This window comes from Drosophila biarmipes, unplaced genomic scaffold (assembly GCF_025231255.1).
Source record: "Drosophila biarmipes strain raj3 unplaced genomic scaffold, RU_DBia_V1.1 ptg000015l, whole genome shotgun sequence".
NCBI classification, from domain to species: domain Eukaryota; kingdom Metazoa; phylum Arthropoda; class Insecta; order Diptera; family Drosophilidae; genus Drosophila; species Drosophila biarmipes.
In genome coordinates, this window is record NW_026114533.1 from 468,778 (window position 1) to 493,392 (window position 24,615).

The 24,615-nt window shown below is 33.4% G+C and overlaps 2 protein-coding genes across 59 annotated transcripts in view; both read right to left on the reverse strand.

Annotated features, from left to right (window-relative positions):
- The window catches only part of LOC108032711 (meiosis regulator and mRNA stability factor 1), a 430,692-nt gene that overhangs the window by 207,925 nt on the left and 198,152 nt on the right, over positions 1-24,615 (reverse strand). The window lies entirely within an intron of this gene.
- LOC127011840 (uncharacterized) lies at positions 11,140-20,982 on the reverse strand. 15 transcript variants are annotated; one of them, XM_050890083.1, is made up of 4 exons: positions 20,642-20,981; positions 20,486-20,565; positions 16,577-16,728; positions 11,140-12,861 (listed from the first exon to the last, which is right to left on the reverse strand). In XM_050890083.1, the coding sequence occupies exon 4, from the start codon at positions 12,366-12,368 to the stop codon at positions 11,346-11,348; it is 1,023 nt and encodes a 340-aa protein (XP_050746040.1). In that variant the 5' UTR covers positions 12,369-12,861; positions 16,577-16,728; positions 20,486-20,565; positions 20,642-20,981; the 3' UTR covers positions 11,140-11,345. The 15 variants fall into 15 exon arrangements, with proteins under 15 accessions (XP_050746040.1, XP_050746038.1, XP_050746033.1 ...); XM_050890081.1 differs by lacking the exon at positions 16,577-16,728 and adding an exon at positions 20,234-20,385; XM_050890076.1 differs by lacking the exons at positions 16,577-16,728; positions 20,486-20,565; positions 20,642-20,981 and adding exons at positions 12,920-13,071; positions 13,172-13,251; positions 13,328-13,949.

The window sequence follows — 24,615 nt, forward strand, 5'->3', positions numbered from 1 at the left end:
CAGTTCTGCTTGACTTGGTCTTAGATATGGGACGTTCTTTTACAAACCAAATCAATTTGGCAAAAAAATCACATTTTTGATTTGCCTGAAACTTCTTTTTACGTATACTATTCGGAAAATAGGTAAACTCGTGTTTCAGGATTTGACCGAACCAATTTTTTTTAATTTGAATTGTTTAAAGTTTTTAAAAGAAAGCTAGTTTTCAAAAGGACCCTCTGTTTTCAAGTCTATATCTCCATCTGTAGTTATCCGATTAATTTAATTATGTCTTTTGCATAGAATCGTCTGAAACCTCTACCTTTTAAATACATTTTGTTAAACACACAAAATGTTTAATTTTTTTAAATTAAAAACCAATTTTAATTTTAAAAAAATTTAACTATTGTCCCTTCAAAAAAAATAATTATTTTAAATTTTAAAATATTTGTCACCTGCAATCGGCTTTTTTTCGACGGAGCCATTTTTTGTTTTCAAGATATCGAATTTAATGTAATGGGCATCCAAGTCTCTACCAAATATAACTGTCAAATTTTCAACCAACGCGGAATATGCTGTTGAAAAGAAAAAGTTCAAAAAAGATTCCAAACAAGAAATGAAGTTAACTTCGGCAAGCCGAAGTTTGTATACCCTTACAGCTATGAGAAATAATCAACGTTAATAACAACATGTTACATTTTTAAGGATTATTGCTAACTTCAGTTTAACTTATGCCATCAATGGAAGGTTATTTAAATGCCATTTAAATTATATAATACTTTTCTTAATTCATTCAAAATTTATTGAAAAGGACGAATTTTTGTGAAAATCGTGTAGAAGTTTTATGCTTAACAACGCAGAAGATATAATTTTTTTATATCATTTTCCCACCAAATTTTTCAATTGTTCGTATGACAGTTATTGGATATAGTCGTCCGATTTTGATCAAGTTTAATTCGAAATTCACAACTAATGAAAGAGCGTTATTTCTAAGCTTAAGAACTTATATGTTAAAAACCACAAAAGACATAATATTTACAAATTTTTTTCCCTATATCTCCAATGGGAGCTATACGATATAGGTGTTCCGACTCATATACTACATGCAAAAGAAAGAAGCTTTAAAACTGACAGACTAGTTTGCGTAGAAACGGAGGGACAGACGGACATGGCTAGATCGATTCCTCTAGTGATGCTGATCAAGAAAATATACTATTTGTTGTCGAAAACGTCTCCTTTACTGCGTTGCAAACTTCTGAATGAAATCATTATACGAGGTGTGTTCAAAAAGTAAGGTGACTTTTCTAATTTCGCGGACAACATATTTTCGATTATTTTTTTGTTTTGTTATGTTGGTATACTCTTCCCTAACATCTGTACCAAGTTTCAATTGAATCCCCTTTTTTGTTTAGTTGTGAGAGGCGTAAAGGTAACAAGTTGTTTTGCGTGCTCAGAAAAAAAAATCGTCGGAAAATCGTCGAATCAATATCAGAGAAGTTGCTGAAGATGTCGGTATATCGCTTGGCTCGTGCCATGAAATTTTTTCAAACGTTTTGGGCATGAGTCGTGTGTCAGCGAAGTTTGTTCCAAAATTGCTGAATTTTGACCAAAAGAACCGTCGCATGAGCATCGCTCAAGAGCTGTTGGATGACGTCAACGACGACCCAGATTGTAATGACAAATGAGGGCAAATTTTATAATTAAAAAAGAAAGTGGGGGCACTATTTAAATTTTTTTTTAATAAATATTTAATTTTAATTATAGGAAATTAAACATTTTGTGTGTTTAAAAAAAATTTTTTTTAAGTAGAGGTTTCAGGGGATTCTATGCAGAAGACATGAAATCAATTGGATAACTACAGATGGAAATATATACTTGCAAACGGAGGGTACTTTTTGAAAACTAGCTTTCTTTTACAAACTTTAAACAATTCTAATTAAAAAAAATTTTTTTTGGCTAAATTCTGATACACGTGTTTACTTATTTTCGAAATGGTATACATAAAAAAGGTTTTCGGTATGTAAAAAAACGTCCCATGTTCGTTTAACTCCATTCTCTGATATTGTATATCCCAAGAAATTTACTTCGTTTTTGAAAAAATGGAATTTCTTTATTTGGACTCGCATGTTTGAGTTTTGCAAAGGTGCCTATGTGTTCTCTAAGTATGTCCTCTAGAGCTGTTTGAAAAATGAGTGGAGAGCTTTTTAGACCAAACAGAAATCTTTTAAGTTCATATTTTCCGCCGTTTTCAGCGAATGCTGTTCCTTAAGGTCTAGTAACGAAAAATACTTGTCCCCGCGTTGCGCAATAATATCGCCAATTTCGAGGATCGGGGAACTGAGATAGTAACTTCATTAAGTTTCCTATATTCGATTCCTAATATTTACTATTTTTCTTCGGACTGACCGTTGTTGAAGGTCTTATAATAACGTCTTTTAGCATCTCATTTAACGATGTTGGATATGGGTAATGTTTTCCGTAAACTGGGAAAAAGTTCTGATCTCGCCTTTTACTTTAGTTGTGTATGCTTACTTCGTGTCGGGATCTGCAAAGAGGGTTCTGTGACTTTGTAGTGGGTTATTTATAATTGACTTCTGAAACTGGGTCATATGGCTGACTTGCGGTCCAATTGTATTTCCTGCTAGTTTTGCTAAATTTTTCATTTATTTCCAAGAATTAATGTATTAATTTTCACATCTATAATTGCTCCTAGGTTTTTCATTGCGTCATCGCCCAGTATTATTTTGGTGGTACCTCCAGCTGAGCTAACGAAAAAATGTTCATTTTGTTTTGGTCGTTTACATTATTTTTTCTACTAAATGATAATACTCTTGTTTTGAGCTGGGTGGCTTTTGATCTCCGGCTGAATATGGAATGGACTTGGCTTTTTGTGTTTAGAAAGTTGGAAGTGCTGAGGAAGGACCTCCTTTCCCTGAATAATCAATAATTGCCGATCTGTTCATATAATTTAAATAACGCGAGCGAACTGACTGACATCTGTAGGTACAAGTTTCGGTTTGGGTTGTAGGGGAGGTTTTGGGGCGCTGTAGGTTGCTTCTGCATTGGCCTAGTTTGTATATCTAAATTGTTTATAATATCTAAATTTGTTAGTTTGATTGGTTGGGGTTAGAAACTGCGCTTTATTTAGGTTGTAATAGAGTTGTGAATGAAAGTTTTGTTTGACGGCTACCATCCTTTGTTGGGATTTGGGTGGTAGCATAGGTGCCTTCCCTATATATGAAGATTTCTGCGTCTGACTATTCCTAGATTTTCAAGTAAACTGCACAGATGTAATGCGTGTCCAAAGTCAAGCGGCTCTTTAATATCCAGAAATTTGCCAAAATCCCATTAGGGCCTCTGACAAAGACTGCAATGGCTGTCAGACACCTGAGAGGCATCTAAGTTGCCAATTTGATATAGAATTAGTTGTAACACTACCTGAAAATAATCGATACTATACTATGTTAACTTGACTAAGAGCATAAAGTTGATATTACAGAGTTTGCTGGCAAAATTCACTGTTAGGCATTTTGAAAAAGCTTTCCAAACTAAGGGGAATTATATAATTCTAGTACGGCGTCCGCTTATCCGGTAATTTTGGTTCAGATTGCTAAAAGAATTCCGTAATATTTTGGGGAGCCGATTTTGAGTTCATAAATTTTCAACACCTTTCTTCCATGAAGATATTCGCTTTTGTTCCCCGAAAAATCTCTAAGGGTCCGCACGATATTTGTTTATTTATCTGAATCGCTAGGATTCTCTTTTTATAGTTTGCCGTGTATATTTTGAAAAATCTTTATTGAGATTAAGAATTTCCTTTACCAGACTACTTAAATTTGCCTTACGACAAATTTAATATTTTTTTCATAATTCGCGCGGTTGTTTGTGCGTTACTAATTGATAAAGGTGTGGCAAGATTCGCAAGTATGTCCGCTAAATCTTGGGATATATGCTGGTGATAAAAGTTTAAATAAAGTGATCAAACTAAAATAAATATAAAAGGTATTCACATTGTTTTTGTGTAATTTTTATTTGATTTTCATTGTTTATGTGTGTTTTAACCCTAATTGTTAGCTTCTATTCTAAAAGCACATTAACATTTAGAAAAGGTAAAAGTTGTTTTGCCAACGCCGCCCTCCAATGAAACTTTTTTCAAAAAATTAATCAAAATTTAGTAATTTTTAGTTATGAAAATCAGCTGCTGCAATTTGCGTTTGTAGATTATCCCGTCTCGTCCAAGATTTCTATGTTGTTGTGTCTTTGTTCGTTATTGTATTCTTTCGTTGCGCCTGGATTTGTTCTTTTCGTGATCACATATCTTTTTATTATTCGTATTGCTTTTGTTTTTAAATTTTAATTCGGTACCTTTTATACGCTATAGGAATATGTCATCAGTGCCAGATTTCGCGCAATTACCTTTTGGATGTTTGGCGCTCTGGCAAGGGCTCAAACGCTAATATTTTTAAAGAGATTTTCACTGAACTTGATTCTTACATCGAATCATGATGAAGTAACAACTTTACTCAAATATAATTTCAAAAGAATTTCTTCGTTTTATAACAAATGTTGCTGGAATAAAATCTATATTGCTCGCAAAAACTCGGATTGGCTTTCCAAAACAGATGATATTTCTTTAAGCTTGCAAACGCAGCATCTCAAAATCGAGGTCGGCATAGGATTAATAATGCAGAATGCTCCCAAAGAATAAAACGTCGCCGTATTGTTATTTAACAGCTAAATGTGTCCGCAGGCAATGACTTACGTTCCGAAAGTCTCCAAGAGCAGCCCTCAATATTACCAGCCAAAATTTCGTCTGTCATTGATCTTATAACGGATGCTTATTTAACAAAGCATCAATACGTGTTAATAAAAACTTTTATTAACGCAACAATAGATGCGGACTTTTTAGCAAGCTATGACAACATTGTAAAAGAGAAAAAGAAAAGTTACCCTGATAACTTAACTGTAACGGAATCTGCTGCTTAAGTAGAGCTTCAGAACCTATTAAACCATACATGTACACGAATTCTAGAACTACAGGCTGAAGTTTTGAGGAGTTTGATGCGGATTCAATAAATGATCTGACATTAATTGGAAAATGGGGATTTGACGACAGCTGGGGACATAGCGAATATAAACAGCAAGTCAAGAATAATAATTTGGAGGACGCGAATTTGTTTTTTACATCCTATGTCTCACTTATTTGGTAAAATCCTCGACCATCATCCACACGATTCTGACGTCCTATAATACTTCAATTTAAAAAAGGATCCGCTGAAGTCTCAATGGAGAAATATGAATATTTCAAAGCTAAAATACTTACCGTGTTACCAACCCAATATAAACTAAATGATATAGTTATTAATGTTACTCATTTGCTGCAGCTGACTATGGTCGAGGGTAAAGTTTGTACCGCACTTTCCCAATCGTCGTCAGCCAAATGTTATTTATGTAATGCCAAACCAACCGAAATAAATAAAAAAAACTCTGTTTGGAAAGAACAATTGCTAAAAATCGATATGAATTTGGATTATCTCCGCTGCATGCATATACTCGTATATATTCGTTTTTTTGAGTACTTTATGGCTTACAGACTTCCAATTAAACAATGGCAAATAAGAAAAGAAAAGAATTTCGTAAAAAAATAGGACTCAAATAGGCAAACCAAAAGTTGGAGGATGTGGATCCTCAAACGATGAAAACACAGCCAGAGAGTTTTTTAAATCAGTAAATTGTCTGCCGAAATAACAGGGATAGATTGTCACTTGAAAGATAGATGTGGTACAATATTTAGATGATTTTCATCAGGCTATCGAATTAATCCCGAAAAGTTTAGAATTTATGCAATAAATACAGCTTAACAACTAACTAAACAATACTCGTGGTACTAACTCACAGCCACAGTTCATAAAATATTGATTCACGGGCCTGACATAATTGAGAACTCTTTAGCTTCAATTGGCGAACTTTCGGAAGAAGCGGCTGAGTCAAAAAATAAAGACATTTAACGATTTAGAAGCCAGCACACACAAAAAGTTTCGCGTATTCTTACAAAGACAGACCTTTTTAATAGGTTATTATTAAGTTCTGAACCTTACATATCCGGACAACGAAAATTAAAAAACAAAAATATGATTTTGGTTGCATCAGTTTATAATTTGCTTGAGTAATGGTTTTCAGATCGCATTAATATGTTCTTTTTACACTTTAAACTATTGAATTTTCCTTTTTTTAATATATTTTTTTAATTGCTTAATTAAAATTAAGAACTCAAAAAAAGTGTTGCATTCTTTTAGGGGTCCGCTTTGATTTAATTTTTAATATTGGCGAAGAAATGGAGAATATATACGATCCAATATTAATATTAATATATTTAATTAATATTATAATTTAATATAATATATTTAATATCTAGCTACAAAACAAATTCCAAGCCGATACTCTACTGGAAGTATTTTTGTCCGCTTCTCCATAGACGACCGTCCACTGTGCACGGGTATTTTTAAGTTTCTTGAATTAATAGCAGCTTTTCTCATGTTTAAAGCAGTTCTGCTTGACTTGGTCTTAGATATGGGACGTTCTTTTACAAACCAAATCAATTTGGCAAAAAAATCACATTTTTGATTTGCCTGAAACTTCTTTTTACGTATACTATTCGGAAAATAAGTAAACTCGTGTTTCAGGATTTGACCGAACCAATTTTTTTTAATTTGAATTGTTTAAAGTTTTTAAAAGAAAGCTAGTTTTCAAAAGGACCCTCTGTTTTCAAGTCTATATCTCCATCTGTAGTTATCCGATTAATTTAATTATGTCTTTTGCATAGAATCGTCTGAAACCTCTACCTTTTAAATACATTTTGTTAAACACACAAAATGTTTAATTTTTTTAAATTAAAAACCAATTTTAATTTTAAAAAAATTTAACTATTGTCCCTTCAAAAAAAATAATTATTTTAAATTTTAAAATATTTGTCACCTGCAATCGGCTTTTTTTCGACGGAGCCATTTTTTGTTTTCAAGATATCGAATTTAATGTAATGGGCATCCAAGTCTCTACCAAATATAACTGTCAAATTTTCAACCAACGCGGAATATGCTGTTGAAAAGAAAAAGTTCAAAAAAGATTCCAAACAAGAAATGAAGTTAACTTCGGCAAGCCGAAGTTTGTATACCCTTACAGCTATGAGAAATAATCAACGTTAATAACAACATGTTACATTTTTAAGGATTATTGCTAACTTCAGTTTAAGGTTATTTAAATGCCATTTAAATTATATAATACTTTTCTTAATTCATTCAAAATTTATTGAAAAGGACGAATTTTTGTGAAAATCGTGTAGAAGTTTTATGCTTAACAACGCAGAAGATATAATTTTTTTATATCATTTTCCCACCAAATTTTTCAATTGTTCGTATGACAGTTATTGGATATAGTCGTCCGATTTTGATCAAGTTTAATTCGAAATTCACAACTAATGAAAGAGCGTTATTTCTAAGCTTAAGAGCTTATATGTTAAAAACCACAAAAGACATAATATTTACAAATTTTTTTCCCTATATCTCCAATGGGAGCTATACGATATAGGTGTTCCGACTCATATACTACATGCAAAAGAAAGAAGCTTTAAAACTGACAGACTAGTTTGCGTAGAAACGGAGGGACAGACGGACATGGCTAGATCGATTCCTCTAGTGATGCTGATCAAGAAAATATACTATTTGTTGTCGAAAACGTCTCCTTTACTGCGTTGCAAACTTCTGAATGAAATCATTATACGAGGTGTGTTCAAAAAGTAAGGTGACTTTTCTAATTTCGCGGACAACATATTTTCGATTATTTTTTTGTTTTGTTATGTTGGTATACTCTTCCCTAACATCTGTACCAAGTTTCAATTGAATCCCCTTTTTTGTTTAGTTGTGAGAGGCGTAAAGGTAACAAGTTGTTTTGCGTGCTCAGAAAAAAAAATCGTCGGAAAATCGTCGAATCAATATCAGAGAAGTTGCTGAAGATGTCGGTATATCGCTTGGCTCGTGCCATGAAATTTTTTCAAACGTTTTGGGCATGAGTCGTGTGTCAGCGAAGTTTGTTCCAAAATTGCTGAATTTTGACCAAAAGAACCGTCGCATGAGCATCGCTCAAGAGCTGTTGGATGACGTCAACGACGACCCAGATTGTAATGACAAATGAGGGCAAATTTTATAATTAAAAAAGAAAGTGGGGGCACTATTTAAATTTTTTTTTAATAAATATTTAATTTTAATTATAGGAAATTAAACATTTTGTGTGTTTAAAAAAAATTTTTTTTAAGTAGAGGTTTCAGGGGATTCTATGCAGAAGACATGAAATCAATTGGATAACTACAGATGGAAATATATACTTGCAAACGGAGGGTACTTTTTGAAAACTAGCTTTCTTTTACAAACTTTAAACAATTCTAATTAAAAAAAATTTTTTTTGGCTAAATTCTGATACACGTGTTTACTTATTTTCGAAATGGTATACATAAAAAAGGTTTTCGGTATGTAAAAAAACGTCCCATGTTCGTTTAACTCCATTCTCTGATATTGTATATCCCAAGAAATTTACTTCGTTTTTGAAAAAATGGAATTTCTTTATTTGGACTCGCATGTTTGAGTTTTGCAAAGGTGCCTATGTGTTCTCTAAGTATGTCCTCTAGAGCTGTTTGAAAAATGAGTGGAGAGCTTTTTAGACCAAACAGAAATCTTTTAAGTTCATATTTTCCGCCGTTTTCAGCGAATGCTGTTCCTTAAGGTCTAGTAACGAAAAATACTTGTCCCCGCGTTGCGCAATAATATCGCCAATTTCGAGGATCGGGGAACTGAGATAGTAACTTCATTAAGTTTCCTATATTCGATTCCTAATATTTACTATTTTTCTTCGGACTGACCGTTGTTGAAGGTCTTATAATAACGTCTTTTAGCATCTCATTTAACGATGTTGGATATGGGTAATGTTTTCCGTAAACTGGGAAAAAGTTCTGATCTCGCCTTTTACTTTAGTTGTGTATGCTTACTTCGTGTCGGGATCTGCAAAGAGGGTTCTGTGACTTTGTAGTGGGTTACTTATAATTGACTTCTGAAACTGGGTCATATGGCTGACTTGCGGTCCAATTGTATTTCCTGCTAGTTTTGCTAAATTTTTCATTTATTTCCAAGAATTAATGTATTAATTTTCACATCTATAATTGCTCCTAGGTTTTTCATTGCGTCATCGCCCAGTATTATTTTGGTGGTACCTCCAGCTGAGCTAACGAAAAAATGTTCATTTTGTTTTGGTCGTTTACATTATTTTTTCTACTAAATGATAATACTCTTGTTTTGAGCTGGGTGGCTTTTGATCTCCGGCTGAATATGGAATGGACTTGGCTTTTTGTGTTTAGAAAGTTGGAAGTGCTGAGGAAGGACCTCCTTTCCCTGAATAATCAATAATTGCCGATCTGTTCATATAATTTAAATAACGCGAGCGAACTGACTGACATCTGTAGGTACAAGTTTCGGTTTGGGTTGTAGGGGAGGTTTTGGGGCGCTGTAGGTTGCTTCTGCATTGGCCTAGTTTGTATATCTAAATTGTTTATAATATCTAAATTTGTTAGTTTGATTGGTTGGGGTTAGAAACTGCGCTTTATTTAGGTTGTAATAGAGTTGTGAATGAAAGTTTTGTTTGACGGCTACCATCCTTTGTTGGGATTTGGGTGGTAGCATAGGTGCCTTCCCTATATATGAAGATTTCTGCGTCTGACTATTCCTAGATTTTCAAGTAAACTGCACAGATGTAATGCGTGTCCAAAGTCAAGCGGCTCTTTAATATCCAGAAATTTGCCAAAATCCCATTAGGGCCTCTGACAAAGACTGCAATGGCTGTCAGACACCTGAGAGGCATCTAAGTTGCCAATTTGATATAGAATTAGTTGTAACACTACCTGAAAATAATCGATACTATACTATGTTAACTTGACTAAGAGCATAAAGTTGATATTACAGAGTTTGCTGGCAAAATTCACTGTTAGGCATTTTGAAAAAGCTTTCCAAACTAAGGGGAATTATATAATTCTAGTACGGCGTCCGCTTATCCGGTAATTTTGGTTCAGATTGCTAAAAGAATTCCGTAATATTTTGGGGAGCCGATTTTGAGTTCATAAATTTTCAACACCTTTCTTCCATGAAGATATTCGCTTTTGTTTCCCGAAAAATCTCTAAGGGTCCGCACGATATTTGTTTATTTATCTGAATCGCTAGGATTCTCTTTTTATAGTTTGCCGTGTATATTTTGAAAAATCTTTATTGAGATTAAGAATTTCCTTTACCAGACTACTTAAATTTGCCTTACGACAAATTTAATATTTTTTTCATAATTCGCGCGATTGTTTGTGCGTTACTAATTGATAAAGGTGTGGCAAGATTCGCAAGTATGTCCGCTAAATCTTGGGATATATGAGCAGGGTAAGTTGAGCTAAACTTTTACTTTCAGTTTCTCAGAATTCGGATATTTGTTACTTAAAGTGTTATGTTATGCATTTTTCATTTTAAAATATTGTTTTTTTGTATTTATAATATTAAATTTGTTTTTAAACATTTGTAATCATTTTTTATTTTTAAATTTTTTATTACGGGGCCTCCTCTGTACTTTTATTCACGTTCCTTTCGAATGGATACTGAAGGGATCATGGCGATATAATTTGGCTTGATTAATCCACTGAGGACAAGTCCTGTCTTTAGGAGTGAAAATGTTGTGGCGTTTTTTTTTTATCTCCGATTTTTCTTCTTACTTCTCACGGATTAGGCGGATGATCAAACAAAACGCCAGAATTTTTTCCGAACTTCGCGAGGCGAAGGACTTGTTAGGCTAAAAATTTTTCATTATGACTACCTCGGATAAACGCTGCCACCGCACTATGGTCCAAAGGGCCAAATTTTTGGCATAAACTCTAAAAATGATCGTAAGATTCTGAAAATTTGCACGAATATCAGGGAGGATAAAATTGAATTTCAAAAAAAATTTTGTGTTATTCTGACCACGCCTTCCCCCAACAATACAACCGATATAAACAAAATTACACATATGTCGTATTTATTGGTATAAATAGTAAAGTCGTCTTATATACAACCCCAAAATCAACACAAATGAAAACGCTAATACATTTATAAAATATATTTTTATCATTATTTTTTATTAAACTAATTTTCATTTTCAATTTCTGAATCCAAAATAATATTATCTAAACAAAAAAAATCTTCTTCGTCTGTTTCTCCATCCGACTTTCCGGTCATATATAGCTCTGGATCAGGAACATCGAGTAGATCAATGACTTCTTTGGGAAGGACCTTTTTAGATTTTTTTTTCCCTTTCTTTCAAACAAATTGTAGAGAGAAATGAAAGACGTCTTCAATATTTGCTAATCGGCTGCATTTTCTGGCATGAGACTTTCGATCGCTCTTGTATAATTTGTTTCGCGCTTCAGATGCATTTTCTCCAAGCACACCAACTGGAACAATAAAATGGGTTATAATATGCTCAGAAGAAATAGCTATTAAAATAATATAAAAATTATAGATGAGTTTAAAATCCAAATCCAAGATAGCCGAAAATTTTAGACTAGTTGAGAATGTCCGTCTTGCGGTATTTCCGTCATTGCTATTACAGCTTCCATTTTGTTTTGGTGTATCTACATTAAGGCCAAGCTCAATCCACAACTTCTCTTGAATACTTTTTCTACGCAAGGATACTTTAAGCTTTTCATCTCCTTTCACGTGCCATTTCTTTACTTCAATTCTATAGGAAATTCGCAGAGGAAACTCCATAAACCGTATCCATGCATGTAGCGGACTCACTCCATATTTTAAATTTTCTGATTTCACATTAAAAATCGGCGAGTTAAAATCAGTTGTTTTAAGCAATTGAGTAGGCTTTGCTCCACATAACGGACATGATTGGCACGAATTGGTTCCGGTTACAATGTTTAAGACCTTACCATCGATTAAAGTCATATGAGTTTGGTATTTTACAGTTATTATATTGCTTTTGTAGCTATAAGATAATACGTTTAGGTTTTCTATTTCCACGTCCAGATTTTTTTTCTCTTTTAAAATCAGTGCAGTACTTTCCTTCACGAACTCAATTTTCAAAGGTCGACAAAATCTCACTGACTGTGGAGTCCTATTAATCCAAATAACCCGATGATGCTGATCCATTAGCTTTAACGGTATAACAGTGGTGACAAAAAGCGAATGATCTAAGCCAACTGATTCATTCAATTGAAATCTTTGCTTATATGTCCTGTGTCCAGTAGACCCATCGAACACATAGCTCACAATTAAAGTGCATTCTGTTGCATCTGGCCAAATATCAAAAACATCCTGTTGCATTTCAAGCATGCGGTGAGCTGTATGATCTAGCAAATTTTGGAATGAGACTTCCGCTTTCGTTTCACAGATTTTAATTTCCAGTGGTCTGCATTTCAATTTGGATTCGGCGATTTGATTATATGAAGGGAAAATATCACATCCTTGTTGCTTATTTAGTGCTCCTATATTCAAATATTGCTTCTTTGTAAATCCATTTTCAATAAAAAAATGCCAGTGCACTATCAGGACTTATTGGAATCGGCTCATTCATATTAAGTTTTTTTTTTAAATCATTTATGTCTTCACTGCTTTTAGCTTTCTGAAACTGAGGCAGCGTGTAAAAGGAGAGAAGTTGAATGAGCTTCTTCTGAAGCCAGCTCAGATGCTAATTTTCTTTTAAGGCGACGTCCTGCATCTTCATAATTCGACTTTTTTCTCCCAGTTTTCAAAGTGACTGGTTGCTTGTCAATGCGTATAACCATTTTTGAACCAAGCCATCGTGAGTGAACTGATTTAAAACGCCCTAACATACGATTGCATTTCGGTAAGTTTCTCTTAACATAGTTAATGAAATACTTAACTTTATTTAGTATTTCCCCCATATGCTCTTCAGAAAGGTCAATCCTGTCGCTTTCTGTTATTCGTTTTATAACAAAACCTCTAACAGCGTCGTCTTTCCGGTTGCTCTCCTCCCAAACTTCGAGGAGCGCTGCATGAGAAAACTCATAAACACCTGCAACATGTATTGTTTTTTCGAAAAGGGGCAAAAACGGGCGAAAACCATTACTTAAAATTGATTTTATAGTAATTTGTTAAAAACATTAATATATTACCTTCAAGGCACTTGGAGGCACTTAAAAGAAAACTTTAACAGAACACGTGTACTTTTGTTAGAATAACCTAGAACAACACACTTGCAACACATTGGACAAAACAACACAAACATGTATAAATATAGTAAAAAGTTTAGAAATTATAAATTTACATACCTTGACCTTTATTTTCCATAAAGACACTTTTAGCTTTGAATGTTCGCTTTAATTAAATCACTAGCTGCAAGTTATGAAAATTTTCCCGCGTTTTTTAGCCAAAACATAACGACACTGAACAGCTGACTTTAAAAGCGCGTAGAAGATAAGGGGCATTCCGAAAAAATCTTTCCAAAATTTTTATACATCATTTCAGTATTATAGAAACCAAAAAATGAAACAAAAATAAATTATTTCACAAAAAAAATATCATTTATGTCAAAAATTTGGGGTTTTGGACCATAGTGCACCGTCTCTGATTCTGCAGCTGTTTCGGCTAACTATTCTTTACTATCATTGAGTTCGTTCAACTTTGGAAAGGGGAATTATATAATTCTAGTACGGCGTCCGCTTATCCGGTAATTTTGGTTCAGATTGCTAAAAGAATTCCGTAATATTTTGGGGAGCCGATTTTGAGTTCATAAATTTTCAACACCTTTCTTCCATGAAGATATTCGCTTTTGTTTCCCGAAAAATCTCTAAGGGTCCGCACGATATTTGTTTATTTATCTGAATCGCTAGGATTCTCTTTTTATAGTTTGCCGTGTATATTTTGAAAAATCTTTATTGAGATTAAGAATTTCCTTTACCAGACTACTTAAATTTGCCTTACGACAAATTTAATATTTTTTTCATAATTCGCGCGGTTGTTTGTGCGTTACTAATTGATAAAGGTGTGGCAAGATTCGCAAGTATGTCCGCTAAATCTTGGGATATATGAGCAGGGTAAGTTGAGCTAAACTTTTACTTTCAGTTTCTCAGAATTCGGATATTTGTTACTTAAAGTGTTATGTTATGCATTTTTCATTTTAAAATATTGTTTTTTTGTATTTATAATATTAAATTTGTTTTTAAACATTTGTAATCATTTTTTATTTTTAAATTTTTTATTACGGGGCCTCCTCTGTACTTTTATTCACGTTCCTTTCGAATGGATACTGAAGGGATCATGGCGATATAATTTGGCTTGATTAATCCACTGAGGACAAGTCCTGTCTTTAGGAGTGAAAATGTTGTGGCGTTTTTTTTTTATCTCCGATTTTTCTTCTTACTTCTCACGGATTAGGCGGATGATCAAACAAAACGCCAGAATTTTTTCCGAACTTCGCGAGGCGAAGGACTTGTTAGGCTAAAAATTTTTCATTATGACTACCTCGGATAAACGCTGCCACCGCACTATGGTCCAAAGGGCCAAATTTTTGGCATAAACTCTAAAAATGATCGTAAGATTCTGAAAATTTGCACGAATATCAGGGAGGATAAAATTGAATTTCAAAAAAAATTTTGTGTTATTCTGACCACGCCTTCCCCCAACAATACAACCGATATAAACAAAATTACACATATGTCGTATTTATTGGTATAAATAGTAAAGTCGTCTTATATACAACCCCAAAATCAACACAAATGAAAACGCTAATACATTTATAAAATATATTTTTATCATTATTTTTTATTAAACTAATTTTCATTTTCAATTTCTGAATCCAAAATAATATTATCTAAACAAAAAAAATCTTCTTCGTCTGTTTCTCCATCCGACTTTCCGGTCATATATAGCTCTGGATCAGGAACATCAAGTAGATCAATGACTTCTTTGGGAAGGACCTTTTTAGATTTTTTTTTCCCTTTCTTTCAAACAAATTGTAGAGAGAAATGAAAGACGTCTTCAATATTTGCTAATCGGCTGCATTTTCTGGCATGAGACTTTCGATCGCTCTTGTATAATTTGTTTCGCGCTTCAGATGCATTTTCTCCAAGCACACCAACTGGAACAATAAAATGGGTTATAATATGCTCAGAAGAAATAGCTATTAAAATAATATAAAAATTATAGATGAGTTTAAAATCCAAATCCAAGATAGCCGAAAATTTTAGACTAGTTGAGAATGTCCGTCTTGCGGTATTTCCGTCATTGCTATTACAGCTTCCATTTTGTTTTGGTGTATCTACATTAAGGCCAAGCTCAATCCACAACTTCTCTTGAATACTTTTTCTACGCAAGGATACTTTAAGCTTTTCATCTCCTTTCACGTGCCATTTCTTTACTTCAATTCTATAGGAAATTCGCAGAGGAAACTCCATAAACCGTATCCATGCATGTAGCGGACTCACTCCATATTTTAAATTTTCTGATTTCACATTAAAAATCGGCGAGTTAAAATCAGTTGTTTTAAGCAATTGAGTAGGCTTTGCTCCACATAACGGACATGATTGGCACGAATTGGTTCCGGTTACAATGTTTAAGACCTTACCATCGATTAAAGTCATATGAGTTTGGTATTTTACAGTTATTATATTGCTTTTGTAGCTATAAGATAATACGTTTAGGTTTTCTATTTCCACGTCCAGATTTTTTTTCTCTTTTAAAATCAGTGCAGTACTTTCCTTCACGAACTCAATTTTCAAAGGTCGACAAAATCTCACTGACTGTGGAGTCCTATTAATCCAAATAACCCGATGATGCTGATCCATTAGCTTTAACGGTATAACAGTGGTGACAAAAAGCGAATGATCTAAGCCAACTGATTCATTCAATTGAAATCTTTGCTTATATGTCCTGTGTCCAGTAGACCCATCGAACACATAGCTCACAATTAAAGTGCATTCTGTTGCATCTGGCCAAATATCAAAAACATCCTGTTGCATTTCAAGCATGCGGTGAGCTGTATGATCTAGCAAATTTTGGAATGAGACTTCCGCTTTCGTTTCACAGATTTTAATTTCCAGTGGTCTGCATTTCAATTTGGATTCGGCGATTTGATTATATGAAGGGAAAATATCACATCCTTGTTGCTTATTTAGTGCTCCTATATTCAAATATTGCTTCTTTGTAAATCCATTTTCAATAAAAAAATGCCAGTGCACTATCAGGACTTATTGGAATCGGCTCATTCATATTAAGTTTTTTTTTTTAAATCATTTATGTCTTCACTGCTTTTAGCTTTCTGAAACTGAGGCAGCGTGTAAAAGGAGAGAAGTTGAATGAGCTTCTTCTGAAGCCAGCTCAGATGCTAATTTTCTTTTAAGGCGACGTCCTGCATCTTCATAATTCGACTTTTTTCTCCCAGTTTTCAAAGTGACTGGTTGCTTGTCAATGCGTATAACCATTTTTGAACCAAGCCATCGTGAGTGAACTGATTTAAAACGCCCTAACATACGATTGCATTTCGGTAAGTTTCTCTTAACATAGTTAATGAAATACTTAACTTTATTTAGTATTTCCCCCATATGCTCTTCAGAAAGGTCAATCCTGTCGCTTTCTGTTATTCGTTTTATAACAAAACCTCTAACAGCGTCGTCTTTCCGGTTGCTCTCCTCCCAAACTTCGAGGAGCGCTGCATGAGAAAACTCATAAACACCTGCAACATGTATTGTTTTTTCGAAAAGGGGCAAAAACGGGCGAAAACCATTACTTAAAATTGATTTTATAGTAATTTGTTAAAAACATTAATATATTACCTTCAAGGCACTTGGAGGCACTTAAAAGAAAACTTTAACAGAACACGTGTACTTTTGTTAGAATAACCTAGAACAACACACTTGCAACACATTGGACAAAACAACACAAACATGTATAAATATAGTAAAAAGTTTAGAAATTATAAATTTACATACCTTGACCTTTATTTTCCATAAAGACACTTTTAGCTTTGAATGTTCGCTTTAATTAAATCACTAGCTGCAAGTTATGAAAATTTTCCCGCGTTTTTTAGCCAAAACATAACGACACTGAACAGCTGACTTTAAAAGCGCGTAGAAGATAAGGGGCATTCCGAAAAAATCTTTCCAAAATTTTTATACATCATTTCAGTATTATAGAAACCAAAAAATGAAACAAAAATAAATTATTTCACAAAAAAAATATCATTTATGTCAAAAATTTGGGGTTTTGGACCATAGTGCACCGTCTCTGATTCTGCAGCTGTTTCGGCTAACTATTCTTTACTATCATTGAGTTCGTTCAACTTTGGAAAGGGGAATTATATAATTCTAGTACGGCGTCCGCTTATCCGGTAATTTTGGTTCAGATTGCTAAAAGAATTCCGTAATATTTTGGGGAGCCGATTTTGAGTTCATAAATTTTCAACACCTTTCTTCCATGAAGATATTCGCTTTTGTTTCCCGAAAAATCTCTAAGGGTCCGCACGATATTTGTTTATTTATCTGAATCGCTAGGATTCTCTTTTTATAGTTTGCCGTGTATATTTTGAAAAATCTTTATTGAGATTAAGAATTTCCTTTACCAGACTACTTAAATTTGCCTTACGACAAATTTAATATTTTTTTCATAATTCGCGCGGTTGTTTGTGCGTTACTAATTGATAAAGGTGTGGCAAGATTCGCAAGTATGTCCGCTAAATCTTGGGATATATGAGCAGGGTAAGTTGAGCTAAACTTTTACTTTCAGTTTCTCAGAATTCGGATATTTGTTACTTAAAGTGTTATGTTATGCATTTTTCATTTTAAAATATTGTTTTTTTGTATTTATAATATTAAACTTGTTTTTAAACATTTGTAATCATTTTTTATTTTTAAATTTTTTATTACGGGGCCTCCTCTGTACTTTTATTCACGTTCCTTTCGAATGGATACTGAAGGGATCATGGCGATATAATTTGGCTTGATTAATCCACTGAGGACAAGTCCTGTCTTTAGGAGTGAAAATGTTGTGGCGTTTTTTTTTTATCTCCGATTTTTCTTCTTACTTCTCACGGATTAGGCGGATGATCAAACAAAACGCCAGAATTTTTTCCGAACTTCGCGAGGCGAAGGACTTGTTAGGCTAAAAATTTTTCATTATGACTACCTCGGATAAACGCTGCCACCGCACTATGGTCCAAAGGGCCAAATTTTTGGCATAAACTCTAAAAATGATCGTAAGATTCTGAAAATTTGCACGAATATCAGGGAGGATAAAATTGAATTTCAAAAAAAATTTTGTGTTATTCTGACCACGCCTTCCCCCAACAATACAACCGATATAAACAAAATTACACATATATCGTATTTATTGGTATAAATAGTAAAGTCGTCTTATATACAACCCCAAAATCAACACAAATGAAAACGCTAATACATTTATAAAATATATTTTTATCATTATTTTTTATTAAACTAATTTTCATTTTCAATTTCTGAATCCAAAATAATATTATCTAAACAAAAAAAATCTTCTTCGTCTGTTTCTCCATCCGACTTTCCGGTCATATATAGCTCTGGATCAGGAACATCGAGTAGATCAATGACTTCTTTGGGAAGGACCTTTTTAGATTTTTTTTTCCCTTTCTTTCAAACAAATTGTAGAGAGAAATGAAAGACGTCTTCAATATTTGCTAATCGGCTGCATTTTCTGGCATGAGACTTTCGATCGCTCTTGTATAATTTGTTTCGCGCTTCAGATGCATTTTCTCCAAGCACACCAACTGGAACAATAAAATGGGTTATAATATGCTCAGAAGAAATAGCTATTAAAATAATATAAAAATTATAGATGAGTTTAAAATCCAAATCCAAGATAGCCGAAAATTTTAGACTAGTTGAGAATGTCCGTCTTGCGGTATTTCCGTCATTGCTATTACAGCTTCCATTTTGTTTTGGTGTATCTACATTAAGGCCAAGCTCAATCCACAACTTCTCTTGAATACGTTTTCTACGCAAGGATACTTTAAGCTTTTCATCTCCTTTCACGTGCCATTTCTTTACTTCAATTCTATAGGAAATTCGCAGAGGAAACTCCATAAACCGTATCCATGCATGTAGCGGACTCACTCCATATTTTAAATTTTCTGATTTCACATTAAAAATCGGCGAGTTAAAATCAGTTGTTTTAAGCAATTGAGTAGGCTTTGCTCCACATAACGGACATGATTGGCACGAATTGGTTCCGGTTACAATGTTTAAGACCTTACCATCGATTAAAGTCATATGAGTTTGGTATTTTACAGTTATTATATTGCTTTTGTAGCTATAAGATAATACGTTTAGGTTTTCTATTTCCACGTCCAGATTTTTTTTCTCTTTTAAAATCAGTGCAGTACTTTCCTTCACGAACTCAATTTTCAAAGGTCGACAAAATCTCACTGACTGTGGAGTCCTATTAATCCAAATAACCCGATGATGCTGATCCATTAGCTTTAACGGTATAACAGTGGTGACAAAAAGCGAATGATCTAAGCCAACTGATTCATTCAATTGAAATCTTTGCTTATATGTCCTGTGTCCAGTAGACCCATCGAACACATAGCTCACAATTAAAGTGCATTCTGTTGCATCTGGCCAAATATCAAAAACATCCTGTTGCATTTCAAGCATGCGGTGAGCTGTATGATCTAGCAAATTTTGGAATGAGACTTCCGCTTTCGTTTCACAGATTTTAATTTCCAGTGGTCTGCATTTCAATTTGGATTCGGCGATTTGATTATATGAAGGGAAAATATCACATCCTTGTTGCTTATTTAGTGCTCCTATATTCAAATATTGCTTCTTTGTAAATCCATTTTCAATAAAAAAATGCCAGTGCACTATCAGGACTTATTGGAATCGGCTCATTCATATTAAGTTTTTTTTTTTAAATCATTTATGTCTTCACTGCTTTTAGCTTTCTGAAACTGAGGCAGCGTGTAAAAGGAGAGAAGTTGAATGAGCTTCTTCTGAAGCCAGCTCAGATGCTAATTTTCTTTTAAGGCGACGTCCTGCATCTTCATAATTCGACTTTTTTCTCCCAGTTTTCAAAGTGACTGGTTGCTTGTCAATGCGTATAACCATTTTTGAACCAAGCCATCGTGAGTGAACTGATTTAAAACGCCCTAACATACGATTGCATTTCGGTAAGTTTCTCTTAACATAGTTAATGAAATACTTAACTTTATTTAGTATTTCCCCCATATGCTCTTCAGAAAGGTCAATCCTGTCGCTTTCTGTTATTCGTTTTATAACAAAACCTCTAACAGCGTCGTCTTTCCGGTTGCTCTCCTCCCAAACTTCGAGGAGCGCTGCATGAGAAAACTCATAAACACCTGCAACATGTATTGTTTTTTCGAAAAGGGGCAAAAACGGGCGAAAACCATTACTTAAAATTGATTTTATAGTAATTTGTTAAAAACATTAATATATTACCTTCAAGGCACTTGGAGGCACTTAAAAGAAAACTTTAACAGAACACGTGTACTTTTGTTAGAATAACCTAGAACAACACACTTGCAACACATTGGACAAAACAACACAAACATGTATAAATATAGTAAAAAGTTTAGAAATTATAAATTTACATACCTTGACCTTTATTTTCCATAAAGACACTTTTAGCTTTGAATGTTCGCTTTAATTAAATCACTAGCTGCAAGTTATGAAAATTTTCCCGCGTTTTTTAGCCAAAACATAACGACACTGAACAGCTGACTTTAAAAGCGCGTAGAAGATAAGGGGCATTCCGAAAAAATCTTTCCAAAATTTTTATACATCATTTCAGTATTATAGAAACCAAAAAATGAAACAAAAATAAATTATTTCACAAAAAAAATATCATTTATGTCAAAAATTTGGGGTTTTGGACCATAGTGCACCGTCTCTGATTCTGCAGCTGTTTCGGCTAACTATTCTTTACTATCATTGAGTTCGTTCAACTTTGGAAATTTAAAAGCTCAGCGCTCGTGGCTTAGTTCGCGTGAACTTTTTTGAGGGCATTGGTTGTCAATGCTTACTATTATTTATGTCGTGGTTTTAATATCTTTTTTCGTCATATACTGAAATAGCGTGTAGGTGGCCTTTTAAAAAATTGTTTTGCTGCTTATATGAGTATATCTTCATTTTTCTTAAACTCACTTAAACTAGAGCGTTTTTCCTTGTTTTCATTTGTTCTGTTGAAATTGACTATAAACGACTTACACTGAAAAGCTTGGGCGGTGGTAGAGAACAGAAACCTAACACACCTTTTCTAAAGCTGAGGGAACGTGGTCTTCCCAATTAACAATGCATCCATGAATGACTTAAAGCAGCAGAAACTATTTGGACGCTTACTAGATGTTTAATTTCGCGTTGGCTTTTGAGTTACATAGCATTTAAGTGCTGAGTAACTGGCTAATGCTTCGAGCCCATGACAAGCCAAGCTTGCCTCCTGACTGACTTTGAACCTTGAAGAGGGCCGTTAGGAGTAAGACGTAACCCATTGAATGAATATTGTTAACCCTTGCTGGTATAAAAAATAATCAACGTTAGTAACACCGCGTTACATTTTTGAGGATTGTTGCTAACTTCAGTGATTTTAAAAAAAAATTATTTCATTATTTCTCTGGCCGTTTCTTTGACAGCTATATAAAAGACTCGTGCAATTTTTATAAAATTTAATTCGAAATTGTTAATAATATAACAAAATGATATTTTCAATATTATAAGATAATATGTCCAAACGAGAAAGGAAGTTAACTTCGGCAAACCGAAGTTTGTATACCGAAGTTTGTATTGCAGTTATAAGAAATAATCAAATTTAGTAACACCATGTAAAATTTTTTAGGATTGTAGCTGACTTCAGTGATATTAAAAAAAACATTTTTCTTTCTTTTTTAGACCAATTTTTTGACATCTATATGTTATAGTAGTCCGATTTTTATTAAATTGATTTCGAAATTCTTAAAAATATAAAAAATTATATTTTAAGATAATATGTCATTAAGCCCCAAAGCTATAATTTGTTTCATATTATTTTTCCACCAAATTTCCAAACGTTCCTATGACAGCCTTACGATATAGTCGCCCGATTTTAATAAAACTTAATTCGAAATTCAGAACCAATTAAAAAATATTATTTCCAGGCTTAGAAGATTATATGTCAAAAAAAAAACCAAAGCTATAATTTGTTTCATATTATTTTCCCACCAATTTTCCGATCGTTTCTATGACAGCTATATGATATATGTTATTTCCAAGCTTAGGAGGTTATATGTGAAGAAAAACACCGGAGATATAATTTGTTCATATTATTTTACCTCTAACTTTCCGACCGTTCCTATGGCAGCTATATCATATACTCGTCCGATTTTGATAAAATTTAATTCAAAATTCAGAACTAATTAAAAAATCTTATTTTCAAACATAGAAGACTAAGATATAAGTTTTTCATAATTTTTGACTAATTTTACAAACGTTTCTATGGCAGCTATATGATATAGTCGTCCGATTTTGATCAAAATTAATTCGAAATTCAAATGAGTTAAAAAATATTATTTCCAAACTTAGAAGGTTATATGTTAAAAAACACCGAAGACATAATTTTTCGCATTATTTTACCACTAATTTTCTGATCGTTACTATGGCAGCTATATGATGTAGTCGTCCGATTTTGATAAAATTTAATTCGAAATTTAGAACTGAATAAAAAATGTTATTTCAAAGCTCAGAAGGTTAGATGTTAAAAAACAGCGAAGATATATTTTTTTTTAAATTTTTTTTCCCGATATGGGGAAGATAAGATATAGTTGTCCGATCCGGCTGGATCCGACTTATATACTACCTGATATAGAAAGAAGACTTTTGAAAAAGTTTCAGCCCGATAGCTTCAAAACTGAGAGGCTAATTTGCGTACAGAAGGGCGGACAGACGGACATGTCTAGATCGACTTGTTTAGTGACGCTGATCAAGAATATATATACTTTATGGGGTCGGAAACGTTTCCTTTAGTGCGTTGCAAACTTTTGACTGAAATCATTATACTTTCTGCAAGGGTTTAAAAATGTAAAAAAGCCTTAACCTAGGGAAACTAAAAGAACATTTTCTACCCACCACCTGGAAAAAATATCTAAAAAAAAATAAAGGCAAAAGAAAATGTGCGATAATGCCGAAGAAAAAGAACATGTCGTAGGAGAATGAAGAAAGAAGGCTCTCTTTTTTTAGCATCCGCTGCAAAAGATTTTTTTGCCTTGCATAACTGGCCTACGCCATGCGCTTTCCAGTGCCGACAATGGAATGCATACATACATAAATATCTCCCCTTGCCATTAATCGCGTGTTCCTATGTAAAGTCAAATTTGCAAATTGAAAAAATACACAAAGACTACGAGCACAAAAATAAAAAATGAAAAACCTAATAAAAAAAACGATTTTAAATTTAATTAATCTTACAATCACATCGAACCCTTTTGAAATAAACCTATTCCAATTTTTTTCTCTTTTATAAGTATTATTTGATACATACATACATATATAAATTAAACGAATTTAGTACTTAATATAATCAAATTTTTATTTCAGCAATATTTCATTTCTCACAAGTCTACTCAAATAAGTGAATATAACTGAATTTAAAATATTATTAATTCTTAGAATAAAAACCAAATATAAACCAAAATGTGAAATTAATAGCTAAAAATATATTGTTAGCCGTTATGAGAAAGGAAGTAGGTATTTATATTTAATAAAACCAATTATAATGAAGTCTAACTAATATTCTCCTTATCTGGGGATTATTGAAGTCGGAGTGCCGGGGTAAGAAGGTGTAGTTACTCCCTGGGATCCTGAGGATGCATAAAAGACATACAAGATCATGCACCTTCGCAATACCTTGCGAGGAAAGGGGAGTGACGTATGCAGGGTTATCCCTTCTGTTTTGTTGGTGTTGTTTTTTTGTCTATTTTCCTTTACTTTCTCCTTTTTTTTGCCTTCTCAAACTTAGTACACGAAATTTAATTTATCTTTAATAGCATTCGAGCAATGGTAACGTGGCGGTACCCTTTTCATTAAAAAACCCACCCCAAGCCGACCAGACCTAAATAGAAGCCGAGGACATCGCGTACTCCGCTCAAAGCGTTATTTCTTTCCACCAGCTCATTTTCCAAACTAAACTGTATATGCTAAAGATATTGTTGGCGCCCAACGTGTAAGGCCTGATCTTGGCTGTCTTGTCTTAAAATATATAAGTAAACAACTTCAGACTAAACGGAGTTTACTTATTGTATAAAAATAATGTATACCGTTGGGAACAAGAAACATGGTCAGACTCTATATCTTTCTTTACCCGTTCTAACCCAATCAATTATGCCGTTGAATTTGTTAACAAAAAGATAAGGGAAGTCTCATAATGGCAACAGATCATTTTTCTGGATTAACGAACCAAGGTTGTAGGTACGTTCCAAAAATTAGACTATAATATTTAGGTAGTGAGATTGAAAATAAATCAGATTGGATATGGATTACATAGAAATGTCTATGTCCTGCCACGCAGCAACTTTTCTGTGTTAGGTTCTTAGGGTATTTCT

What these genes read in the sequence shown, in the direction of transcription:
- LOC127011840 (XM_050890077.1), bottom strand. Translation starts at nt 12,368, where the DNA reads ATGCTTGAAATGCAACAGGATGTTTTTGATATTTGGCCAGATGCAACA.